Source organism: Periplaneta americana, chromosome 17 (assembly GCF_040183065.1).
Source record: "Periplaneta americana isolate PAMFEO1 chromosome 17, P.americana_PAMFEO1_priV1, whole genome shotgun sequence".
Classification (NCBI taxonomy): Eukaryota; Metazoa; Arthropoda; class Insecta; order Blattodea; family Blattidae; genus Periplaneta; species Periplaneta americana.
The window spans coordinates 94,783,888-94,809,034 of record NC_091133.1 but is presented as its reverse complement, the minus strand read 5'-3'; the positions used below and the strand labels follow the sequence as shown (position 1 = coordinate 94,809,034).

General features: G+C 35.7%; 1 protein-coding gene across 2 annotated transcripts in view; it reads left to right on the top strand.

The window, feature by feature from the left end:
- LOC138692579 (cytochrome P450 4C1-like) overlaps positions 1 to 25,147 on the top strand; it is a 107,592-nt gene that overhangs the window by 56,594 nt on the left and 25,851 nt on the right. For both annotated transcript variants that reach the window (XM_069815576.1, XM_069815575.1), the window contains exons 3-6: positions 5,077 to 5,183; positions 16,438 to 16,528; positions 18,460 to 18,645; positions 19,465 to 19,534. In XM_069815576.1, coding sequence (XP_069671677.1) covers positions 5,077 to 5,183; positions 16,438 to 16,528; positions 18,460 to 18,645; positions 19,465 to 19,534 — 454 coding nt within the window. The remainder of the gene's footprint in view (positions 1 to 5,076; positions 5,184 to 16,437; positions 16,529 to 18,459; positions 18,646 to 19,464; positions 19,535 to 25,147) is intronic.

Sequence of the window (25,147 nt, the reverse complement as noted above, 5' to 3'; positions counted from 1 at the left end):
AAATAGTAGTCAATGTCAAGTCATCAGTCCGAAGATTGGTTGGAACCTCGTAAGTAACACCAATAAGGCATGACCTCAAATGGTAACATATGATTTCATGGTTTACACATATCTCTAACAAACAGACACGGTCATTTGTCTTTTAAATCGCACTTTTGTTCGTAAGTCGGTCTTGATAATAGAATTGTCCTAAAAATTCAAGTAAATTGGTGTCAGGAACTGTTATTTCACCCATTATTTATTATATCAGCCACGATGCACACTAACCTTCAACTGAACACAACTCACGAAAGGGATAACTCGGAAACTTTCAATGTAAAAGCTAGCTTCTTCCGTGCCTTGCGAGCAGGATAGGTTAGTTAGAAAGGGAAGGAAAATCTGCGGGGTGGGTTACACAGAAGAATGAGTGAAAGAAACCAGTCTGCTTGGAAGCTGATGTGTGCAGGCTTCATGTTTACTGCTGCATCACAAATCATCCTGAGCTGCCGCATCACAATATTTAACGCATAAATATAAACTCTATTAAAATTAATAAATAATTTTGTTCATAAACTGCAGGTTTATTATGAAATTATTATTAACTGGGGAAGCTGAGCTTTTTAGCTCACATTGACGCTACGCCACTGGCCAAAATTATCTAATCTATTTTCTAAAATTTGAATGTTTGTCACCCAGAATAACATTTTTTTTTTTAAATCTTTGTATATTGACAAGAAGCTTTCAAAATTTTTCAGAAATTCATTTTTGCATAATTTTGGAGATCTGTAAATTGCAGTTAGGTTAACAAGAGTATCATTAATAAGTGTTAATTGAAAGTGTATAGCGTTGCAATGGGAAATGTCAGTATCACTTAAAGACGCTACGATGTTTTCCTTAAAATATACAACTATATCATCACACTTATTATACTTATTACTTTTAACAAATTTTTATAACCATTAATATCATAGCCAGAGTCATGATCAAGCCAGGTTTCAGTTACAACTATAATATCAAATTAAAAGGAAAAATTATTAAGTAAAACAGAGTTCGGAAAAATTTTTTTTGATGCTACGGATGTTTAAGTGAAATATTTTAAGATCTGATAGAATATTGATAATATACTCATTGCAGTGAAGTAAATTATTAAAAACCATTGTGTTATTATTATTAAATTTGCACTGATGGATTTCATTTAATATAGTATTACTAGCCATTGTTAAGTCAATTATATTGTACAATTAAACGTGGTTACCGACACAATAGTATTTACAAATTATTTAACTTACATCGTCAACATTAGTGATTTTACTCACGGGACTGGCTTCATCTTTTCTTGCAAATATTTTACCATCTCTTGTCCATACAAATTTATAATTCTTCAGCCGTGCTGTATCCCTTGTTTTGTCCAAAAGGTCTCTGGTCACTGCTGTCAGTTGGCCACCTGCTGTGATTCTTCATGTACATAGTGGAAATAATTGTACAGGGACATCATTTTATTTTTACTTCAGTTTTTATTGTACCTGAGTTTTTGAATGTACTTCTACTAATGAACTTCTAACTGCCCTCCTCACAGAACCAAGGCTGCATACAGTATGCAGTACTGAGTTAGTAAGTATAGTACGTTCCAGAAAAATGTTCGCGTTTTCCAGTGACGAAAGAACTTTCAATATTCAATCATATTTTCGCACAGGTAGCCTACTGTTGTCCGTTTGCCTACGTCGCATCCCGATTTCCCCCACCTGCTTCTGCTCGCCCCTCTGTAAAGACTAGTGGCTGGGCTGTCTTAGCTCTTTTCTCAAAACATTAATTTCTGTTAGGAACTGGACGTCTACGTAATATTATACAGGGACAACATTTTATCTTTACTAACATTTTTAATATTAACCTGTCTGTACCTTTAGAGAACCAGAAACACCGCTTGCTCCCCCTTCCAAGACTGGAGTTCGATGATACTGGCGTAAAACACAAATCACTCTACTAGGTATAGGATGGAAGAAAAGTAGTTCATCCATTTACGTAAACTAGGAAATGTCGCGATTTTGAGTTTGATAATTTTCATTAGGTTTTTCTTTAATCAAAGTACAGTACTGTATTAAGAAAAGGTGTTTTTACTCACGAAGTGAGTTATCCATGCGAACGTATTCATTTTGCAGTGTATATTATACTGTCGACAGCGTACAATATAGAGAAAGAAGTTAAATTGAAAAATAATCATAATATGAATATTTAAACACAATTTTGAAAATGGTGGCCGTTCATTTCGATACAGGCTTCAGTTCTTTTGTGCATATTATCGCACTATAGACTATTGCATCTAATTCCAATTGCCAGTTTCGTCCTTCGTACTAGTAACTCATGTTGAAATAATTCTGTACCTACTCTACGTACTGTGAATTCAATCTTCACTTCTGCCCGACCCGAAAATATAAAATTACTCAGACATGCTATCTACTGTCCGTCCAAGTGGTTATGCCGCAGGATTGCAGAAAGGGAGGAAATCACGTGACAGTTAATTACTTAACGAGGCCCTTTTATTTAAGTTAAATTAAACAACTGTATAATTTTACGTAAATGTCCAATTCCTAAGAGAAATTAATGTTTTCAGAAAAGAGCTAAGACAGCCCAGCTTTTACAGAGGGGCGAGCAGAAGCAGGTGGGGGAAATCGGGATGCGACGTAGGCAAACGGACAGTACCTGTGCGAAAATATGATTCAATACTGAAAGCTCTTTCGTCACTGGAAAAAGCGAACATATTTCTGGAACGTACTATACTCACTAAATCAGTGCTGTTTACAACATGCGGCCTTGGTTCTGTGTGGAGGACAGTTCATTAGTAGAAGGGGTGGGAGTGAAGTACATTCAAAAACTCAGGTACAATAAAAATTGAAGTAAAAATAAAATGATGTACCTGTACAACTGTTTAAAATAACTTAAATAAAAGGGCCTCGTTAAGTAATTAACTGTCACGTGATTTCCTCCCTTTCTACGATCCTGCGACATAACCACTTGGACGGACAGTAGATATCATGTTAGAGCAATTTTATCTGTGCGGGTCGGGCAGAAGTGAAGATTGAATTTACAGTACGTAAGGTACTCTTTTATAGAGTAGATACAGAATTATTTCAACATGAGTTACTAGTACGAAGGACGAAACTGGTAATTGGAATTAGATGCAATAGTCTATAGTACGATAATATGCACAAAAGAACTGAAGCATGTATCGAAATGAACGGTCACCATTTTCAAAAATGTGTTTAAATATCCATATTATGATTATTTTTCAATTTAACTTAATTCTCTATATTGTACGCTAATGTGCTGTAGACAGTATAATATACACTGCATAATGAATATGTTCGCATTGATAACTCAGTTCGTGAGTAAAAACAGTTATTGTTAATATTTTACTGTATTTTGATTAAACAAAAACCCAATGAAAATGATCAAACTCAAAATTGTAATATTTCCTAGTTTACGTAAATGGATGAACTATTTTTCTTACCTCCTATACCTAGTAAAGTGGTTTGTTTGTATTTTACGCCAGTATCATAGAAATCCAGTCGTGGAAAGGGGTAGCAAACGGGATTTCCGGTTCTCAACCGTTAATCCAAAGGTATAGCCAGGTTAATATTAAAAATGTTAGTAAAAATAAAATGATGTCCCTGTAAATGTAAATATTAGTGTAAATGTTAAAGTGGTCCCTGTTTTGTTCTGCCCAACTTGACGAAACAAGATTTGCGTGAGCCGTCAGTCAAGTACTTCGCTGCTAGACTGACGTGCGTCGTCTACTTAAAAGCGCCAATAATACTTAATCTTGTAGCCTCCTGGGACCAAATACGGTCTCTACTCATAACCAGGCTTCGAGACTTGGGACCCGATACAATAAGTTTACTGTGCATATACTATAGGTTGTTGACTCGCTGTGGGTAGTGAAAGAGATGTGTTGAGGTAACAACGTTGCTATTTAGAATAGAGTAGGCCTACGGTAGTATGGGGGAACACACACATAAGTACATTCTGAAAGTAAATATACATTACACAATGACAATGTCAAAAGCATGTGAAAAGCATTTATTCTCCTGTCTTTTATAAGCATTTGTGTTTAATTATATACAGTGTTAATGGTGAAAATAAACATGTAGCAATTTTAATTTCTTCATTTATCCTATTGGTCATCTTTAGGAAGTCCAGTTACAGTACCGAATTGCAATGTACTACAAGATACATTTTCAGTGTCTCAAACGTAAATCTTTTTCGGTTATCTGCCAAACACAGTTTGTACTGTGAAAAGCTGCGCTTTACGTCGCATGACGTGATAGGAGCAAAACGAAAAAAACCTAACATCATTGCAGTCTCTAAGAGATAGTCCTTTATTCTCGGGTGACTATGTCCACAAATTTGCTGTTTATATTACACAGTGATCCATATATGTTATTTTTACATAAAATTGATTTCCACTTCTGTTTTACACGTTCAGTAACCGGTGTACTTAGTGTCTCATTAAATCACTGTATCATTTTCTAAACTAATTTCAGGGCTTCTGGCATCTCTTGCTCTGACTTTTCTAACCGTGTAATAGTTTCAGACACAGTTTGAAAATAGATTTGTATGAAAACCAAATTATTCATCAGAACCTTCAAATCCAGAGCGTTTTCCTTTGCGTATTTATTGGCATTCATTCTACAGTACCCCCACCCACTGTACGCTTTACCACTATACTCAGTACGCAGTTATGCGGATTTCCCACTGAACTGCTCTATCGGGTCCGAAGTCTCGAAGCCTGCTCATAACATTAATATCGTAGTTCAGTTGTACAGTAATAGCAATGGAAGTATTACGACTTAACAGCAGTTAATTACAGTGTTGTATTTGTGTCGCAATGATAATTTAGAAATTTTGTTTATTTTCTATATTTCAAGTATTCAATAACACGTAGCATTATCCACTTCCGAAATCACTTCGAGATATCAAAGTTCGACAGTTCGACTGTATTGTCAACACCACGAAGGATGATTACATAAAGATAGGGGAAAGCATGTATGTATCACATGTGTATGGTTACCGAAAAAATTTGTTGAACTTGTTCTTTTTCAGCGTTCTATGAGAACATTAACAGGCTTGTAAACGCTCATTGGCCATTGGTGAGAGTTTGGTTGGGTACGAAGCTCCTCCTCGTATCAACAGACCCGAAACATATTGAGGTAATATTATATTATATTATATTATAGTGTTTTCGCCAAAGACAGGTCTTTCACTGCAAACCCAGCATTTTCCAGTCTTTCCTATTTTCTACCTTCTTCTTAGTCTCCGTGTATGTATGTATGTATGTATGTATTAACACTACATTTGGGTATACACCCTGTGGCAGTGATATATAATCTATACTAATAATAAATGTTATGTTTTATTTAACGACGCTCGCAACTGCAGAGGTTATATCAGCGTCGCCGGATGTGCCGGAATTTTGTCCCGCAGGAGTTCTTTTACATGCCAGTAAATCTACTGACATGAGCCTGTCGCATTTAAGCACACTTAAATGCCATCGACCTGACCCGGATCGAACCCGCAACCTTGGGCATAGGTCAGCCCTATACCAACTTGCCAACCAGGTCGACTACTAATAATAAATCTGTAGCCAAAATTTTTCTGGTAATTTTCGGTTTTCCAAAAATAATTGCTGTTAACATGTATAATTAACCACTCTGAAACCGAAAATCGCTTTTTTGAAATTTTTGTTTATATGTCTGTCCGTCTATCTGTCTGTCTGTATGTTTGTTACCTTTTCACGCGATAATGGCTGAACCGATTTATATTAAAATTGGAATATAAATTAAGTTCGTTGTAACTTAGATTTTAGGCTATATGGCATTCAAAATACTTTATTTAAAAGGGGATTATAAGGGAGCCTGAATTAAATAAATCGAAATATCTCGCTTATTATTGATTTTCATGAAAAATATTACATAACAAAAGTTTCTTTAAAACTAATTTTCGATAAGTTGTATTCTATACAAAATTTTGATAGGACTGATATTTAATGAGGTAAATGAGTTTTAAAATTACAATAACAACGCCATCTAAGGCGCTGTACTGAAATAAAAACAAACGATTTCGTCTATAAGGGGCCTAGGACAACAACAATCGAAATCTATTAAACATAGCCTAAGAGAATGTTTCTGTGGTCGACCTGGTTGGCGAGTTGGTATAGCGCTGGCCTTCTATGCCCAAGGTTGCGGGTTCGATCCCGGGCCAGGTCGATGGCATTTAAGTGTGCTTAAATGCGACAGGCTCATGTCAGTAGATTTACTGGCATGTAAAAGAACTCCTGCGGGACAAAATTCCGGCACATCCGGCGACGCTGATATAACCTCTGCAGTTGCGAGCGTCGTTAAATAAAACATAACATTTTTTTAACATGTTTCTGTGTTTGTATGAAGTAATATCGGAAGCTAATTAATTGTTTAATTATTATTTCACCATTGGAAAGTGTAGTTTCTCTAGATGGACATAATTCTACAATGTTATTACAGTAACTTCTGAAACATGTGACAAGTAATATAAAGTATACACATTAAAATTAAATGATATGTCAATCTTCATTAAACTATGGTTGCATGTAATAACAAGAAACATGTTAAAGGAATTGTCATTGCACCAAATGATTGCTCTCTGGACCAAAATGACCGCATTTTAATTATTTAAATACAATTTAAATTAAGTAACATATTAAACGATTTATCCTTCTATCAAACACGAATGTTTCCTGGATCAAACGTCCTATTTTAATTAAGTAATTACTTTCTATTTATTTCTAACAGGTGCAGCGGAGCGCACGGATACGGCTAGTATATAATAATATTACAATAATTACAGCAAATAAAAAATAAAATAAACGTAAATTTAATTACAACTATAAATAAATAAATGCAATAAACCTAGGACTATAAATAAAAACTATTCTATTTATTACGCTTACTACAGAGTGGGAAAAATAAAACTGGCCGGAAAATCTGTAAGTTGCGATTTCGTCTGACTTTGTTCCAAGCTTTCCTGCATTCGAGCAATGTTTTCTGGTGTTCGAACTCTTTTAGGATAGTTACAGTTTTTATTCGCTACAGAGCCAGTTTCAAGTTATTTTGCCACTAAGTTTTGCATTGCAGCCTTTGCTGGAGGTTTTGCCAAAACACGTCCAGTCTGAAACTCTTGCGCAAACAGTCCCGCACACCTTTTCCATGAATTGTGCTTCGCATAACACTCGACAATGAACACGCATTGTTTTATCGTGAGCACCATTTTGTGTTTCATTCATCTGGCCACCAAACACGTCTGCTACTCTCATTCACTCAAACGCAATGACACAGCGAAGCCAACAGTTGTTCGTATAATTCCAATGGATGGCTTTCGAAAACCCGCGATTTTCTAACAAAAATTTCTAGATTTAATACGTATTTATTATTCAATTTAATAATAATAATAATAATAATAATAATAATAATAATAATAATAATAATAATAAATAAGTGGTATAGCGCACAAGTTTAACTTTCGCAGATGCTGGTCAATGAAGCTTTCGTTTCGGGACAATGTAAGACATTCAATTTTATACGCATGCAATTAGTATTGATAAGAAACATGTAGGCTAATTTAAAAATCATTCACTCAAATTTGCAGCTCCTCTGGATCATCTCCATCTGGACCTTCTAATGCAGGAATATAATACTGTGACTGTAAGGTCCCCGGGGTAGTAAGTTATTCCTAGCCTGTCCACTTTCATTTTTGTACGTAGTCAAGGTACCTATTTTCTCCAAAACCTCTGGTGATACCTGATAATTCTTGCAACACTTGTTCACATGATCCAGACCTGCCCGTATTGTCAGAAGCATCCATTAATTCTGTCCCCATCCGTTTTCGTAGACTTCACGACATTCATCATACTAAAAAAATGTTCTCTTCACTTGAGCATTAGACCAAGAAAACAATAAGATCAAGCAATTCTTGAAAAGGATTTATATTAGATGCGTCCCTGTAAATGGCTACTTCGCTCCAGAATTCAATTGTGTTTGTCTTTATGTTACACTTCACGTAGCCACTCTTTACGAAACCGTTGCTGATCTTGAGGCCCTACATCTCTATTATTTACGGATAAATAGCACAGAGAAAGGTTTATCGATATTGTACCCGTATATTTATAAAACGAGTAATAGTTAACACTATCATGGTACACGTCTTACACAAATAATATTCTTTAAGCAATTGAATTTAGTCTGTATGTAATTTCTAATATATTATATTATTAAAGTCTTTGTTGATCATGTGAAATACTAGTGCACGGCGACAGCAGATGTTCGATGTTTAACGTTTAATTAGAATGCCACCACACTTACATTTTTTTTACTGTCCGATTGTTAGAATCGACCGGTATTAAACTTACAAAAACAACAATAACGCTAATATGAATATTTTCTTTTCAGAAACTTCAAAGATTAAAAACCGCTAGTATTCCCGCTAAGCGGGATAATATAATTTCACCCGCGAGACGGTTATCCAAAAAAAGCTAGATTTAGCAGAAAAACCGCTGAATTGGCAACACTGCTCGGGACAGAACATGCGAGAGATGCGCATGCGAGGGCATGTGATAGTAACCCATTCTTGCATCGAAACCACGGTTTCCTACATTGTCAGGGTCATTTCCGCTTCAGTCTTTTACATATTACTTACTTACTTACTTACAAATGGCTTTTAAGGAACCCGAAGGTTCATTGCCGCCCTCACATAAGCCCGCCAGCGGTCCCTATCCTGTGCAAGATTAATCCAGTCTCTATCATCATACCCCACCTCCCTCAAATCCATTTTAATATTATCCTCCCATCTACGTCTCGGCCTCCCTAAAGGTCTTTTTCCCTCCGGTCTCCCAACTAACACTCTATATGCATTTCTGGATTCGCCCATACGTGCTACATGCCTTGCCCATCTCAAACGTCTGGATTTAATGTTCCTAATTATGTCAGGTGAAGAATACAATGCGTGCAGTTCTGTGTTGTGTAACTTTCTCCATTCTCCTGTAACTTCATCCCGTTTAGCCCCAAATATTTTCCTATAAATTCATATATTCAGTTTTATTTTGCCCACCCCGTATAAGTAAAAGTAAATCTAACTTATAAGTACTTATAATAAATCCAACTATTATCATGTACATGTCTAAAATGCAGGTAGTAGGTTATTGACGATACAAAGGAGGAGAGTTCAGCCGGCACTGTGGATAGTGGTCTCGGCATAGCTCAGATGGTAAGAGCACTCAGCGCGCCAAGTTGATGGCTTGGGTTCGATTCCCGGTGCCACACAGTGGTCCAGAATGCAAATTTAGCGGGACAAACTAATAACTTTTCAGCTATCTAAAAGATTTTTATGAAATTTTACACAGTAGTTACAGGTAGCATATATGTTTTGTATACCAGCTCTCGTTACGTTGGTATAAGGGGAACTACCCCTTATATGGGGGCGTAATTAGACAAAATTAGAAAATTTTCTCCTATCTTAATGATTTTCATGAAATTTTACACAGTAGTTACAGGTAGCATATATGTTTTGTATACCAGCTCTCGTTACGTTGGTATAAGGGGAACTACCCCTTATATGGGGGCGTAATTAGACAAAATTAGAAACTTTTCTCCTATCTTAATGATTTTCATGAAATTTTACACAGTAGTTACAGGTAGCATATATGTTTTGTATACCAGCTCTCGTTACGTTGGTATAAGGGGAACTACCCCTTATATGGGGGCGTAATTAGACAAAATTAGAAACTTTTCTCCTAACTCAATGATTTTTATGAAATTTTACATAGCGGTTACAAGTAACATATATGTTTTGTATACGAGCTCTGATTACGTTAGTATAAGGGGAACTAGCCCTTATATGGGGCGCAATTAGACAAAATTAGAAACTTTTCTCCTATCTCAATGATTTTTATGAAATTTTACATAGCGGTTACAAGTAACATATATGTTTTGTATACGAGCTCTGATTACGTTAGTATAAGGGGAACTAGCCCTTATATGGGGCGCAATTAGACAAAATTAGTCACTTGTTTCAAATCCGACAGATTTTTGTAAAATTTTACACAGTAGTTACGGGTAGCTTATATGTTTTGTATACAAGCTCTCATTATGTTGGCATAAGGGGAACTACCCCTTATATGGGGGCGCAATTAGACAAAATGAGTAACTTTTCTCCTATCCAACAGTCGTTTATGAAATTTTACAATGGGATTACAAGTAGCATATATGTTTTGTATACGAGCTCTGATTACGTTAGTCTAAGGGGAACTACCCCTTATAACAGGCGCAATTCAACAAAATTAGTAACTTTTCTCTTATCTAACATATTTTTTATGAAATTTTACACAGTAGTTACAGGTAGCATATATGTTTTGTATACAAGCTCTCATTACGTTGGTATAAGGGAAACTACCCCTTATTGGGGGCGCAATTAGACAAAATTAGTAACTTTTCTCCTATCTAACAGATTTTTATGAAATTTTATACCGTAGTTACACGTAGTACATTTGTTTTGTGTACAAACGTTGATTACGTTGGTATAAGAGGAACTGCCCCTTATAGGGGAATGCATTTATACAAAATTAGTAACTTTTCTTCTCTCTAACAGATTTTCATGAAACTTTATACAGTAGTTACAGGTAGTAAATTTGTTTTGTATACAAGCTCTAATTCTCTGGATTGTTTCTGTTTCGACCTCATACTTGCTGTAATGGAAAAGCTTTCTTGGGCAGCCACGACTTTTTCAAGGGGTTAGTTTTCTCTAAATGTTCATTACTATCACGATGAGAACCTAATTTAATAAATAGTTCACTAAGACAATGTTCATTTCGTTAAAAATAAAACTCATATTCTTTATCCTCTTGCTCTCCAACGATAAATCATCTTATGGGAAAAATGTAATATTTTAGATACTATTGCACCTTTTGGGCACTCGGGAGCTTATTTGATACATAATTAACAAGCTACCACATTGAATTTCCTGAATTGTACTTCGGAAGCAGATTCGGTTCACAGATATTTAAATAACTGTAATCGATAAAAATTGCACTACTGCACCTGGAAAGAATAGTGCGCATAATTTATTAATTCCGCAAATCTGCGCATCTTAAGACTTCATTTAAAATAGAGTTAAATACTCGAGGAAGTGAAAAAAAAATCATTTTGGGACGGAACAAAGGGTGTCTTTTTTCTCTACCTTAGCCAAGTCTGTACTTAATGGTTACATTTATATTTTGTCCCGTGTCCATTCATGCTAATTTGACATGCTATAATAACATTAAATGTAACAAAAACAAACAGTGTTACATACCTAAAGAACTACTTGATATGTTGATACCAAATATGAATGAAATCGACCACTTACAACAGAGTTACAGTTACAGAAATCGGTAGACTCGCGGCGCTTGCTGAGTAAGAATGCTGGGTGGCGAAATGTGGCATGTTACCGGCTTCTTATCTCGCTCTGCAGCCACCTCCGCTGATTAAGATTGTCATTTCAGTGGTACTCAGTCATATAGGAAGAATAATTTAAGGGTTTTATTTCATTTTTTTACATGTTAATTTTGTTACGTTTGTGCTCCTAAATATGGATTTTGGACCACTGTGTGTCGGAACGAATTTTTCTCCATTAATAAGTATCTCTGTGATGATTACACAAAGTCATTGGTTAAACAATATTCAATAGAGGATGGCGAGATCCTCTAATACAGTCTTGCGATGGTGACTAATATTTGCGGGCGAGAGCTATTTTATGTCCGCTGCGCGCGCCCGGAGCTCTTTTACCTGTAAACATTGCTAAAGGATGTACAGATCTTAGAACTCAGCGCATCATGACGGAACGGAAGCGCTTAAAGCTTTCAAGGAAGAGTGGAAGATACAATATTTATGCTTCGAACATGGTGATGAAGTCCAGTGTTTGTTGTGTAAAAAAAAAATATATCATTTGCAAAAAAAGCAACATAAAACGACATTATGAGACACAACATGAAAAAAATATAGCCATTATTCAGGAGAAGAGACAAATTCATTTGGGAATTGACATCGGAGGTAAATTAATTTACATTTGGGTCAGCAGATAGTATCTACATTCCTTTTATTTCTTTATTTTAAATGTATTATTGATGTTTTATTTGTTGCTTGTTTCTGGATTTTTACTTTTATTAGACTACGTGTTTCTTTAATTTAGAAATAATATTTTATCTTTGATTGCACTATAACTTATGCTATTACTAAACTCAAAATGCTAATTCACTTTTATTCCAATAACTATTTTCAGGATTTTTATCAAATATGAACTAAACATTTTGAAAACTTTGATGCAAGGAGCTTTTTTAGTAACGTCAATATAAAACATACTTAAAAATATAATTTCAAAACTATTAGACCTAATTGCACAAAATTTTGTACAGATGATATTATTATAGATGTGTTTATATAGTTTAAATTTCACAAATTTTGGCCGAAATTGTGGAAGTTTTAAAAGTCATACATATCCTAAGGGGATATTGACCCCAAAAATTACGATGGTTCTCAATATCTTAATTTAATCAATTTGTTTTTTTTTTTTTTCGTGTTACGTGCATCTCACAAATCACTCTAAGAAAACTCATTACATAATCACGACTGGAGAGTAAAGACTACATTTTCACAATCACACAATCAATATACTCTATTTCAATCAATATTGTCATTATTATTTTTTCAACAAATACTCAAAAGTACTTAGAGATCACACACGTCGAGCAGGTAGACCCTATTAGTTTCTCCCAAACAATGAAGTGAAGTATTTACATAATAAATAATTGCTTTTAACAATAAAATGATTTACATACAATTAACTTTTCCTATTTCTCTTTTTGTTCCTAAAAACCCTTCCCTTTGCGATTTGTTTATATATGTACATGTATGCAAATCTAGTCTTTCAGGTGAAGCACCCTGTAAAGCAGATTTGAATAATTTCAAGAGAAAAATTGTTCCGGGGCCGGGTATCGATCCCGGGACCTCTGGTTGAACGTACCAGCGCTCTACCACTGAGCTACCCGGGAACTCCACCCGACACCGTCTCAACTTTTCCCTTTATATCCACACAACTCGCGTGGGCTGACGAAACGCCAGAGACCCACAACGAGTGCACACAAACTCTGTGTGACTTGAAATTGTGGTTTTCTGTTAACGTACACAGTAACGTATATATTATGCAAATCTAGTCTTTCAGGTGAAGCTCCCTGTAAAGCAGATTTGAATAATTTCAAGAGAAAAATTGTTCCGGGGCCGGGTATCGATCCCGGGACCTCTGGTTGAACGTACCAGCGCTCTACCACTGAGCTACCCGGGAACTCAACCCGACACCGTCTCAACTTTTCCCTTTATATCCACACAACTCGCGTGGGCTGACGAAACGCCAGAGACCCACAACGAGTGCACACAATCTCTGTGTGACTTGAAACTGTGGTTTTCTGTTAACGTACACAGTAACGTATATATTATGCAAATCTAGTCATGTACATGTATATTAAATAACTGAGTAATTAGCCCTATTACATAGCCAGAAATTTAATAACGCAAGTTATTGTAATAATTGCTGCCTTTATTCGCTGCATGTGCATGTACATCCCTGTTGTCAACGTTATAGTGAATGCGCTATGCGCTCGTGATCAAGGTAGAGCTCTTCTACCATGATTGGGAGCTAATATCGTCTCATCACTGCTCTAATAAGAATAAAATATATTAAACGTGTTCAACTAATGCATGAAACTCAGGTGTGACATCTATTATTTCCAGTTGCAATAATTTATCAGAAAGAGGCTATCTGCTACTCGAGATCTGAATTCAGATTTTATTGTTTTCATAACCGTATACAGTTGCTCACACACACAGGTAGTACCGAACATAGCTTCAATGGCATATCTAAAGGAACGAAGACATGGATATTTATTTTTACAAAATTGTTTGAAAACATAGTTCGTTGTCACCATATTCCTAGCAAAATACTCTTATTTCCACTGCGTATGGAATTTCCTATTTCTTGAGGTACAAGATTTGGAGAGAGTGATATTGTAATCCGTCAAGTACACCAACAGTGAACCAGTAGCCTACTGACTATTCATACGTCATCACAGAGCGAAGAAATGCAGTTGCAGGGTGGAAGTACAGTATACTGGGGCCCGATTGTATAAACCATTTAATCTTAGATCAGAAGTTAAATTGATCCTTGTTTCAGCTGAACTTGGAATTTTGTGTTGTATAAAGTCTAATCTGAGATTAATTTGTCTCAAACTAAAGTCAACTTTGACTGAAGAAATTTTTCCGATTAAGTTAGATGATCCAAGTTCAGTTATTTCTTTTCTGTTTGAAACATACGAGTGACAGATTGTGCAAATAAAATATCCATTATTATTAATATTAATAGATATGATAGGTACATTTATATATATTTCTTTCAATTTCTTGCCTTAATACACAAACAATCTTATATTTTATAAGGCTCTATCGTGTTTAGCAGTATCAAATAACATAACCTATAATTATATTATGTTTATAACAACCATTAATAATTAATGGATATGATAGGTACATTAATAAATTTTCACTTAACTGTATTACTAAACGAAAATTGTGGTTTTATAAAGCTTTATTATGTTTAGCAGTATCAAACACCATAACATGATAACTCGGAGAACAGTCAGCCTTCTTCTTATTGTCCTCCATTATTTACATTGCACAAAAAACCAGTGTCTCCAACAGAGTGTACGGAAAGTCGCCAAAAAGTAGTTGTAAAGTCGCTAGATTTCTCATTATCAACAAAGAAAGATTAAATTTTGTCACTATGGGGTGCTAAAAAGGTCACTAAATCCCTATTTAAGCAATATAAAAGTTAAAAGAAATTGTTGAAAAAGAGTTAAAGTCGCTAGATTGGCAACACTGAACAAACCTGTCCGCGCGTCACGTATTTCACCTGTTTATGCGATGTTGCCAAATCCTTTTCACGTGAACTTAGATTGCATTTGAACCAAGGTAATTTGATCGCAGAAAAATTTTATACAATAGAGGAAGTGTCTGAACTCGGTTCACTTTTCGATCTTCGATCAAAGTTGATCTTTAGTCAGGGAGTTTTATACAATTGGGCCTGGGTGTTCAGTTCAAAGTGTGTCATGGCTCGCTGTATGCCGTCACGTGGATAGTCGATGAGCCTAGAGAATTCAATCTTTCTACACTTCCGCAGAGGTGTATTACTTATCTGCCAGAGAAGTTGCCTAGCAAGTACGGCGTTCATTCAGAAGAGTACTTACCGATAAGTACGGTAACGCCGGTAGTGGCACGAATGTGAACTGTTTCGAAACATGTACTGAGGTGAGTTTTTTCTTACTGTCGGGATATGGGGAGAGGGTTAAGAGGATTACTTACGTATTTGTTGACATTAACTTCGACGGTCAACATGGACACGGAGCATTTGATTTGTATTGTGGAATGTTGCCGTACGCAACCGAGATAACAAATACCCTGCGTACGACTTGGCCGCGCAAAACACAGTTCGAAAGAAGTTATGGTAGCACACAGACCGTACAGACCGCCATCTGTTGCTACGACGTTCAAGTTATACCGTACATGTTCTCAAGTTCAGATTGAATGCCTTGGTTAATATGCAACTTCTCTGACACAAAAGCTGAAACCCGCTTCAAATCGCAGACTCATCAACAGTGACGTCATGACACACTCTGAAATGAACACCCAGTACAGGTGCAGTGTTTATGTAAACAGATTCACAAATGATCACGATTCACGATTTGAGCATCTGTCTAGGACAGGGACGGGGAACTATACCTGGTAAGGTTTATCTTGTCTCAGTAGCAATAATACCAAGTCCCTTCAAATGAGGGTGGAGATTATAGGAGGGTTGTAAATTTTCAGAATTCCTTTCAAAACCTTGTTATTGTACAGGCTAACGGAACTCAGTTTCTTGAAAGACAAGCTCAGTGACGGAACTACACAGTACGAAGAGAGGTATTTTGAAATTTTATTTTGCGCTACAGAATGTATCAACTGGTCCCTTCCGCCACTGGATGGATGGACGGCATCGCTTCACTCCCCCATTTCCATAACAATACAGACGAAGTAAGACATATCTCCTTTCACTCTCTTTTCACAGTGAGACAAGATACATCACACAGACTCTAGCCTCTCTCAGAGAGCTTAGTTTCTTCCGCTACAGTTGCTGTTGTACATAGATACTCATGATGACTGCTCCGTTTACAATACGAGTTCCCCGTCCCTGGTCTACAATATTCCGTGAGATTTCTTACCTTTCCAGAAACCAGAGCACATTATTATTATTGGCAAATAGCGTTTTTCGATTACGTTCGATATTGCTTAAAAATTATACATAAAATGTTCTTTTCAGGTTGTAATAAACAGCAGCAAGCACATAACCAAAGCGTTTTTCTATGACTACTTAATGCCGTGGCTGGGTACAGGACTACTAACAAGCACAGGTAAGTAAGAATCCTACTCCCTTTCTGTTCAGTACAACAGAATGACAATGCAACGTGTGGCAAATGGTTTGTATTGTATTGTATTTATTGCATTTACATTCCACGGTATTCGTACATCGCTTCACAGCTAGAATATGAAACATGTCTCTGTATTTCGTATTGTTCTAGTGCAGACCTGCAGAACTGTAGCTCCTCAGAACGACTGTCTTACCATCCCTTATACCCCACCCAACTTTTCTACCAGTGCGGTCATAGCGTTCTACTGTAGTTACGCTCGGCTGCATCAACATTCATTCTCGCGGCGGCAGGTATACAATACGCTATCAAGAATTACAAATGAACAGATAATAAAATCCCTAGGAACATAGGCCTACCTTTAGAAAGTAAGAGAAAAATGAATGAGGGAAATAAATAAGTTAAAAGACATGTAAAATAAATTTTAAAATGCATGTGTGCATATAATGTAAGAACGTCTACTTATGTATATATCGTCCTATTACTAGTAAAGCCGATTAAGTCCACTTTTTGTGTAAAATAAGTTTTAAGCACAGTCCCCGACTTGTCTTTCCGTGCTCTGTATTCTACTAAAATGGAATAAGTCCGAAATGTTGCATGCAGGCAACAAACCAATTACTTTATTTGAAGAATTTATTATGATTTTTCATGCATTAATAAAGTTTTGTCCACACCTGTGGAGTAACGGTCAGCGCGTCTGGCCGCGAAACCAGGTGGCCCGGGTTCGAATCCCGGTCGGGGCAAGTTACCTGGTTGAGGTTTTTCCGGGGTTTTCCCTCAACCAATACGAGCAAATGCTGAGTAACTTTCGGTGCTGGACCCCGGACTCATTTCACGGCATTATCACCTTCATTTCATTCAGACGCTAAATAACCTAGATGTTGATAAAGCGTCGTAAAATAACCCAATAAAATAAAAAAAAAAATAAAGTTTTAATTTCTGTTTTTATAAAACTGGCACTACTAGTCTTAACTGGTTTTTTACTAGTAATAGGGCGATAAATAAATTGTATGTTGATAAGTGAGTGATAGCTATATGACCGGATGTCAATGCTGTCATTCAACATTGTAACGCACTCCAGCCAAATAAATAAATAAAAATAAATAAATACACAATAAGCGTGCTGCAGTTTAAAGAGAACTGGAATTTAAGCCCGTGAAGAAATACTACTTCCAAAGGGAATGAAAATATTATTACTTTGTTGTTTAAGACGAAAGAATTGCTTGTTTACTGTGTCCCATCCAATTTATTTCTACTCGTCATTTCAATATTAAACCACATTTCAAAAAAGTCCATTAAGCATTATGGAATGCACAAACTTTCATTATTACGAACTGTATAGTGATTATTTATTTATATACTGTTAAATTAAGGACGTCACTCATTGTGTTCATTTTGAATTGAAATTAATAGTGGCTTTCAAGGTTCATTACTTAATTGCTACAAATTTATGTTTCCGTAGATGATGATAGGAGGAAATTTTTCGAAATCTAAAGCAGGCCAGGTGCAAAGAAATCTCGAAGAACCTACCGACAGGAAATCTAGCATAATTGTAAACCTTAAAACGAGATAACGCATTATAAATACAATGAATTTATTACAGTCCTTTTTTTAAATTACAGTGCCGCCACTGATAGATCTTGAACGGGAAAAGAATGTAAACAACTCTACGCGGAAGTCGATCATTCCCAATAGAAGTGGAGTGAGGCTGACGTCATATTTCCCCTATTTACGGTTTCTGCAGGCCTGTTCTAGCGTGCTTAGTTACTAGTTTTTCGGTTGGAAATTTCAGAATACACACTATTTGACTTAATAATTATTATTAAACTTGCGTTTCGCCATTCATTAATTAATTTCAAGTTGTGTATGTTCAGTCTCATGAAGAAATGTCAATAACTACTATAACACTGTTGCAGGACACAAATGGAAGGTGCATCGAAAAATTATAACACCAACTTTCCATTTCAAGATACTGGAGAAGTACGTAGATGTTTTTAATAAAAATGGTCATATTCTGATAGAACGACTTTCCGAAAAAGTGAATGGTCCTGTATTCGATATCTGCCCATATATTACAGAATACACCTTGGATGTAATTTGTGGTAAGTTTCACTACACGATTAACAATGAGAAATCTATGTTTTTTTGAGCTTTCAAAATGAATATGATCAGAAATATAATTTTAGTTATTCCATCGTCTCTTAGAATTAAACATATTCAGCGTTTCGAAACTACGTACAGGTTAAATCATCACGGTGGAACATTCAAACTTTATTTTTTGAATGAAAATCTTATTTGAAGGATTGAAACATACTAATTTGAATAGCTGTAAGTCAGACATCAATTGCAATGAAACATTTACAGTAGGCCTATATTAAAATTATCAACTTACTTTCTTAGTAAAAAAAATAAATGTTGAAATAATTTTATCCTTAAACACTTGTTACGTGCATTGTCTGATGTAGAATAGACTCGGCTGATTTCGTGATACTAAGGTTTTGGTACTGAACCACGCACAGAGCAATAAAGTGTCAAACAAGCACCACACAAAAACTCAACTGCGTACGAAACCTGCTATTAAGTACACATGACTCGCGGCAAACGAACTTGACAATGCCGAGAACAAATTTCGAAGAGTTTCGGCTATTTCCGATCAACCTAACCGGCGGACACCTGATAGGCCTATGATAGTAGAAATAGTACTGTAAGCAGATGATATACAGAAGAAATGAATCAATAAAAGTAAGATGTTTAATGGACAGTTGTAGATTACTGACATAAAGGACATATCAAAACAAATACATATTAAATATTTTTAGCTGCAAATCATAGATTAACAAACAGAGTAAAAAAATATCCTTACTGACATTATTTACGTATCATTATAATTCTCTGACAATGTGTAAATTTATCTGTTACAGAGACAGCGATGGGCGTGACAGTAAATTCGCAGCGTGGAGAAAACAAAGATTATGTGGAAGCTGTACGAAAGTGAGAAATACAATTATTTAATTTAATTTTATAATAATTGTACTACTATATAAAAATATTTTAATGCTAAACAATGTCTCTTTTTTTCTTTTTGGGTTATTTTACGACGCTTTATCAACATCTAGGTTATTTAGCGTCTGAATGAAATTAAGATGATAATACCGGTGAAATGAGTCCGGGGTCCAGCACCGAAAGTTACCCAGCATTTGCTCGTATTGGGTTGAGGGATAACCCTGGAAAAAACATCGGGATTCGACCACGATTCGAACGCGGGCCACCTGGTTTCGCGGCCAGACGCGCTGACCGTTACTCCACAGGTGTGGACCTAAACAATGTCTAGCTTTCACGGAAATTTACTTTTCCTGATAGAGAATATTCGTGGCAGTGAATAGTCGTTGCACAATAATTGCTTAAGTGGAGTGGGTAGCGATGCCTGTACGTGTAAAGAATTTCAGTACAAAAGTTTAGTTCGATATTTTTAGAATTTTAATGTTCAGAGCGGAATAAAATTGCCATGGTCATACAGTAAATTATTCTGAATGCAGTGATATTAAAGACAACTAATTAGTTTCTTATCCAAGTGTACACGAAAGGCCCCAACTGATAAGTTTGCTAAATGTACCTCAAATTTCAGGTGCACATTACTTGCTACATATAACTTGTATTTTTTTAAGTTATCAAGTAATATACAGGCTGGGCACAAAGTCGCGTTACCCCGTATAAATACCTCAAATATACACGCTATTTATGTAAGGTGGGTGCTCCTGTTATGGCCACCCCCCTATTGTGAGTTAGTTAACCAAAAAATCCGCTAAATTGCAGCAGCATCCAGTGAAAGGGTATCCTGGTATGTCACTTGATCGTTTTCCATCCAGTCAGGTTGAGCAATATGGCGTCAGTTGCCTGTTTTGCGGTTTTCATGTGACCTCTTCTTATTTTTCTCTGGTAAGTCTCCTTTGTTTTATGCATGTTTTTCAAAGACTTGTTTCATGAAAACCATAGTACTCCATTCAGTTTTTAATGTTCTGTTGATTGGTGTTGTCATTGATGGCGTATCTTTTACGAGTTGTTCATAATCAAACGATTTTCGTGAAAGCTTACCTGCTCCTGATATGGCCATATCAAATGCACCATGGCCATATCTAGTTCATTTCACTTTTATTTTTTCACGTGACAAATTTACATGCCTTATAGCTGGGATTACGCAAAAATTTTGTATTTTAAGAAAAACAACTTAATTTTTTATGGAAAACCCTGTTTTAACTACACTCTTGAATTATAAAAAATATTATTGTCATGTTTATTCATTTTACACCAAAATTATTTCATTTTAGCACAACTGCGCTATCAAACTGAAACAAGAGTGGCCATATCATGTGCACATGTTCCTGATATGGCCACTAAGTAGACTTTTGGAATTTGGGACTTTTTGGACAACTAAAGCTATTTTTATGGGGAAAGGAAATTGTTTTAAGAAAATCTATTAGACTGAGAACGAGTAAGAAAAAAGTGGTTTACATTTTTTTCAAAATGGCGGCTAGAAAAATTCTCAAACCTTAGCATGGCCATATCAGGGACACCTACCTTAATTCCGGTCATATTGCAGACATAAATCCACTTTACACTAATTGTGTGTCCTAAATATCCAAAGATTCACTATGTCCCCCATCATTCACCTCACACAATATAATGCGTCACCAGGTTCGGTATGACAAAGAGCAAGATTTGTATTTTGTTTTAAAACAAAATAAAAAATCGGTTTTTTGACCCCTAATCATTACCCAGTCCCCCTAATGGCTATGGCTATCGGAAAGAAATTGGTAACTCATGCAATTCGTTACAAATATACAATTTAGGCACTTTCAAATAACTACTGCTGATCAAAAGTCTACGTGTATGCTTTCTTTTACATTATACATTCCGAAGAAAATATTGAGGGTCCTTCGCTGAATTAGTAGTAGTAGGTTTATTTTGCCTGGCAGAGTTAAGGCCATGAGGCCTTCTCTTCCACTCAACCAGGTTTCAATAATATACATGAAATACAAAATTAGATTACAAAACAACACAAAAGAAAATATCTTAGAAATTATTTAAGTAGGGAAAGGGATTTGGAGTATTATAAAGAATGGTGAAACGTAGTATAGATATTCGTAGATCAGTGACTGTCAAGCGAGCTGCGTCACAGAGCATGGAGGAGTACAGTTCACTTCATACAAACTTACACGCAACGTGCTGTAAACGTATTTCAGAATAAACATATGGAATAGTTTAATGACATACTGTATATTGGCCTACATACATAATCTGCATTTCACTTTGAACTACATGTGTTTTTCTTGGCAACGCACAAGACACCAATAAGCAACATTACAAATATACATAATTAAATATCAATCTCTGCGGCCACGCGTGTCAGGGGAAATATTGATGGCTGATAGTTGTCTTCTGTATGGAACTCGACTCTGAATATGTGTGTTTTTCTGTCAGGAGCGTGCTAAATTAAAACCTTTATTTACAATATCATGAAATATGATAATATGTACACAACGTACACTACAGTATTTAGAATATATATATATATATATATATATATATATATATATATATATATATATATATATAAATGCTATGTTTTGGTGATGAAACAATTATTCCTGCTGTGCCTTGTTATAATAAATTGTAAATATCATTTTCAAATTTTCTAAACACAACTTTGCTCTTTTGCAAGGAAGGACATTTTTTTAACATGGAAAAACTCCGCTCTACATCTGCAGAGACAATTGGAGAGTACTTGAAACAAAATACGTCAATTAAATTCACATGTTGAATGAAGTCATTGGGACACGTGTTTGTTAGTGCATCTGAAATCCGACTGAGAATACTGTACCCATCATTTTTAATCAAAACTCTGTTCATTTTTTCACCAACAAGTTTTCCTACTTGACCTTCTAGTGCACTCAGTTTATTTACAATAGTACACATAATATTTATTTGCTCAACTAGTTCTACTCCTGACTGTACTAATCGAATAATGGCATCCGGTAAATATAAAAAATTTGACTTGATATCCATGATTTTTTTTTTATTATTCTATCATTTAGCAGTTCCTGGCATATTTGAATCGCAGTCGAAAGACTGGACGGACCACTTTCTTCATAGATTGGAGGTGATGTGCGTAATAATAATTATTGCAAGCTTCTAACCATGACCCCCATCTCTTAAGAACTGGACATGGGGGAAGCGATAATTTAGGGAATTGTTTCCTAAATTTTGATACTCGATCTTAGCTTTTACAAATATAGTTATTCAATTTTGTATTGCTAGTTGGTTTCACTTTCGGCATTGTACATGCACTTCACTACTCTGAACTGCAAACCTGCATGTTGAAGTTCTTATGCGACAACTGTCCCGTTCACCTGTTGTTGACGTGCAGAGATCTGCGAGTATGTCATGGAGGGGAGGACTTGGTATGAAGGGTTGTAAACAAATGACTGTGTAGATGCCAATACTAGCTTTTACTACTCCAAATTCCGTTCCCTATACATAACATATAGTAGAAAATTTCAATAGTCAAGATCGGTTACAAAATATATAAAATAAAGTAGAAAATTACACATAAACAAAATCAGTTACATAACATAAGGGGAATATACACACTCACACTCACACACACACACATAAACACACAATTTATAAGACCTAAAATGCTCGAGATAAATTCGACGATTGATTCACTTGAGATATATTATACAGTTAACATACTAATAGGAGAATACATGTGGGTTACAAGACATAAAATGTTGATTAGCAAAGTCGTACTAAATGGCATACAAATACAAATGATTAAGTAATATATCAAGATAATAAAAAAATATAAAAAAAGAAGAGAGAGGAGAAAAAAATAACAACTTGGTCATTTAAGACTGTTTAGAAACTTCCGCAAGAGTCTAGTTCTGTTCATTAAAAACATTTCTAAGTAGAGTGTACTTAAAAGATTTTAGACTCCGACTGCTCCTGATTTCCTGTGACAAGGAATTCCAGGAACGGGCTGTGTGTATTGTGAAGGAAGCAGAGTAGAGAGATGTTTGATGGAATGGAATTGATAGAACATGGTTATGCTGTGAACGTGTATCACGGTTGTGATGGGATGCTTAAAGTGTGAAGCGAGGAACTAGGTAAATAGGTGTGGAATTATTTAAAATCTGATACAGCAAACAGAGTGAATGAACTGAACGTCTCTCCCGTAAACGAAGCCAAGATAATTGAAAGAAATACTCGGAGACATGATCATAGCGACGGCTGTTAAAAATGAAACGAACACAAGCATTATGAACACGCTGAAGCCTCAGTGACAATTCGACACTGAGATCATTATACAAAACGTCGCAATAGTCAAAGTAAGGCATCACCAGGGTCTGTATCAAGATCTGTTTCAGTTTAGAAGGAAAGAAATGTTTCAGTCTTTTCAGTGAATGCAAGATTGAGAAAGTTTTCTTACAGACATATTTTACCTGTGCATTCCAGCTGAGATTCGAGTCGAAATGGAAACCTAAGTTTTTAACCGTAGTACTGAATGGTATTATAGTATTATTTAAAGTCACTGACAAAATTGTATTAATGCTGATGGAAGATAGTAATCTTTGATGTCCTAGTAAGAATTACTTGCGTTTTCACGGGATTAAGGTCTAGCCCACATTTTCTAGCCTAGCTGCTGATTAACGTAAGATGATGATTTAATTTTGATAGGCTATCATTAAGTGAGAATTAAGGAATTATTTTTCACTATAACTGGGACTTTGTTGCAATGAGTCTGAAAAGAGATGAGCTTATTTTTCGTCAACATCCCTCCAAGTATTAGGCCATGGGGCCCGTTATGGCCTCAAAGAAGGTAGTAGCCAATGTCTGACAGCTCTTTACACAAGGTACAGTTTTAGAAAAAAGTTTTGTCGTACAGATACTTTGCAAGTCCCAGAAAGGAGGCAGTGCGCATGATCAGAGGACGTGCGACCTGGTTCACAAGAGAAGGACTAGTTGAGGTAATCGAATTAGTTGTTTCATTGTGTGTCTGATCATGCGCACTGCCTCATTTCTGGGACTTATAAAGTATCTGTGCGACAAATTTTTTTTTCAAAGACTAGTACATTAAAATACTTTATGCTCGAGCATGCCGAAATGTAGTAATTATACACCTGGTAGCAGACCTTTAATGCATGTCATTAAAGTACACCTACTCATTAAAGTACAGGCCTTCAGCCAATGATAACTCAGCTTACATGTGTTCAGCCAATGAGAAGTCAGCTTTGTTATAAAACCGCAAGTATCGATTATTCTCGGATATGCAATCGAAAGAGAATTAGCGAAAAGTCACGGAGGCTGGAAATCCAATACTGTCGCAGAAGGTTATGTTCTGTTATTATAATAATTAGCGTTAATTGCAAATAATATTCAAATAAATTCAATTTGTCATCTCGTTTTTCAATGTCTAATTTAATTTCAATGTTATCTCTGTAGGTTCTTATGGCCTAACAAGGTCAATGTGGACATCTGTTCCTCGGAAAAAAATCAATACTTTCGCGTCTGCGCACATCTCACAAAATACGGAACATTGCTCAA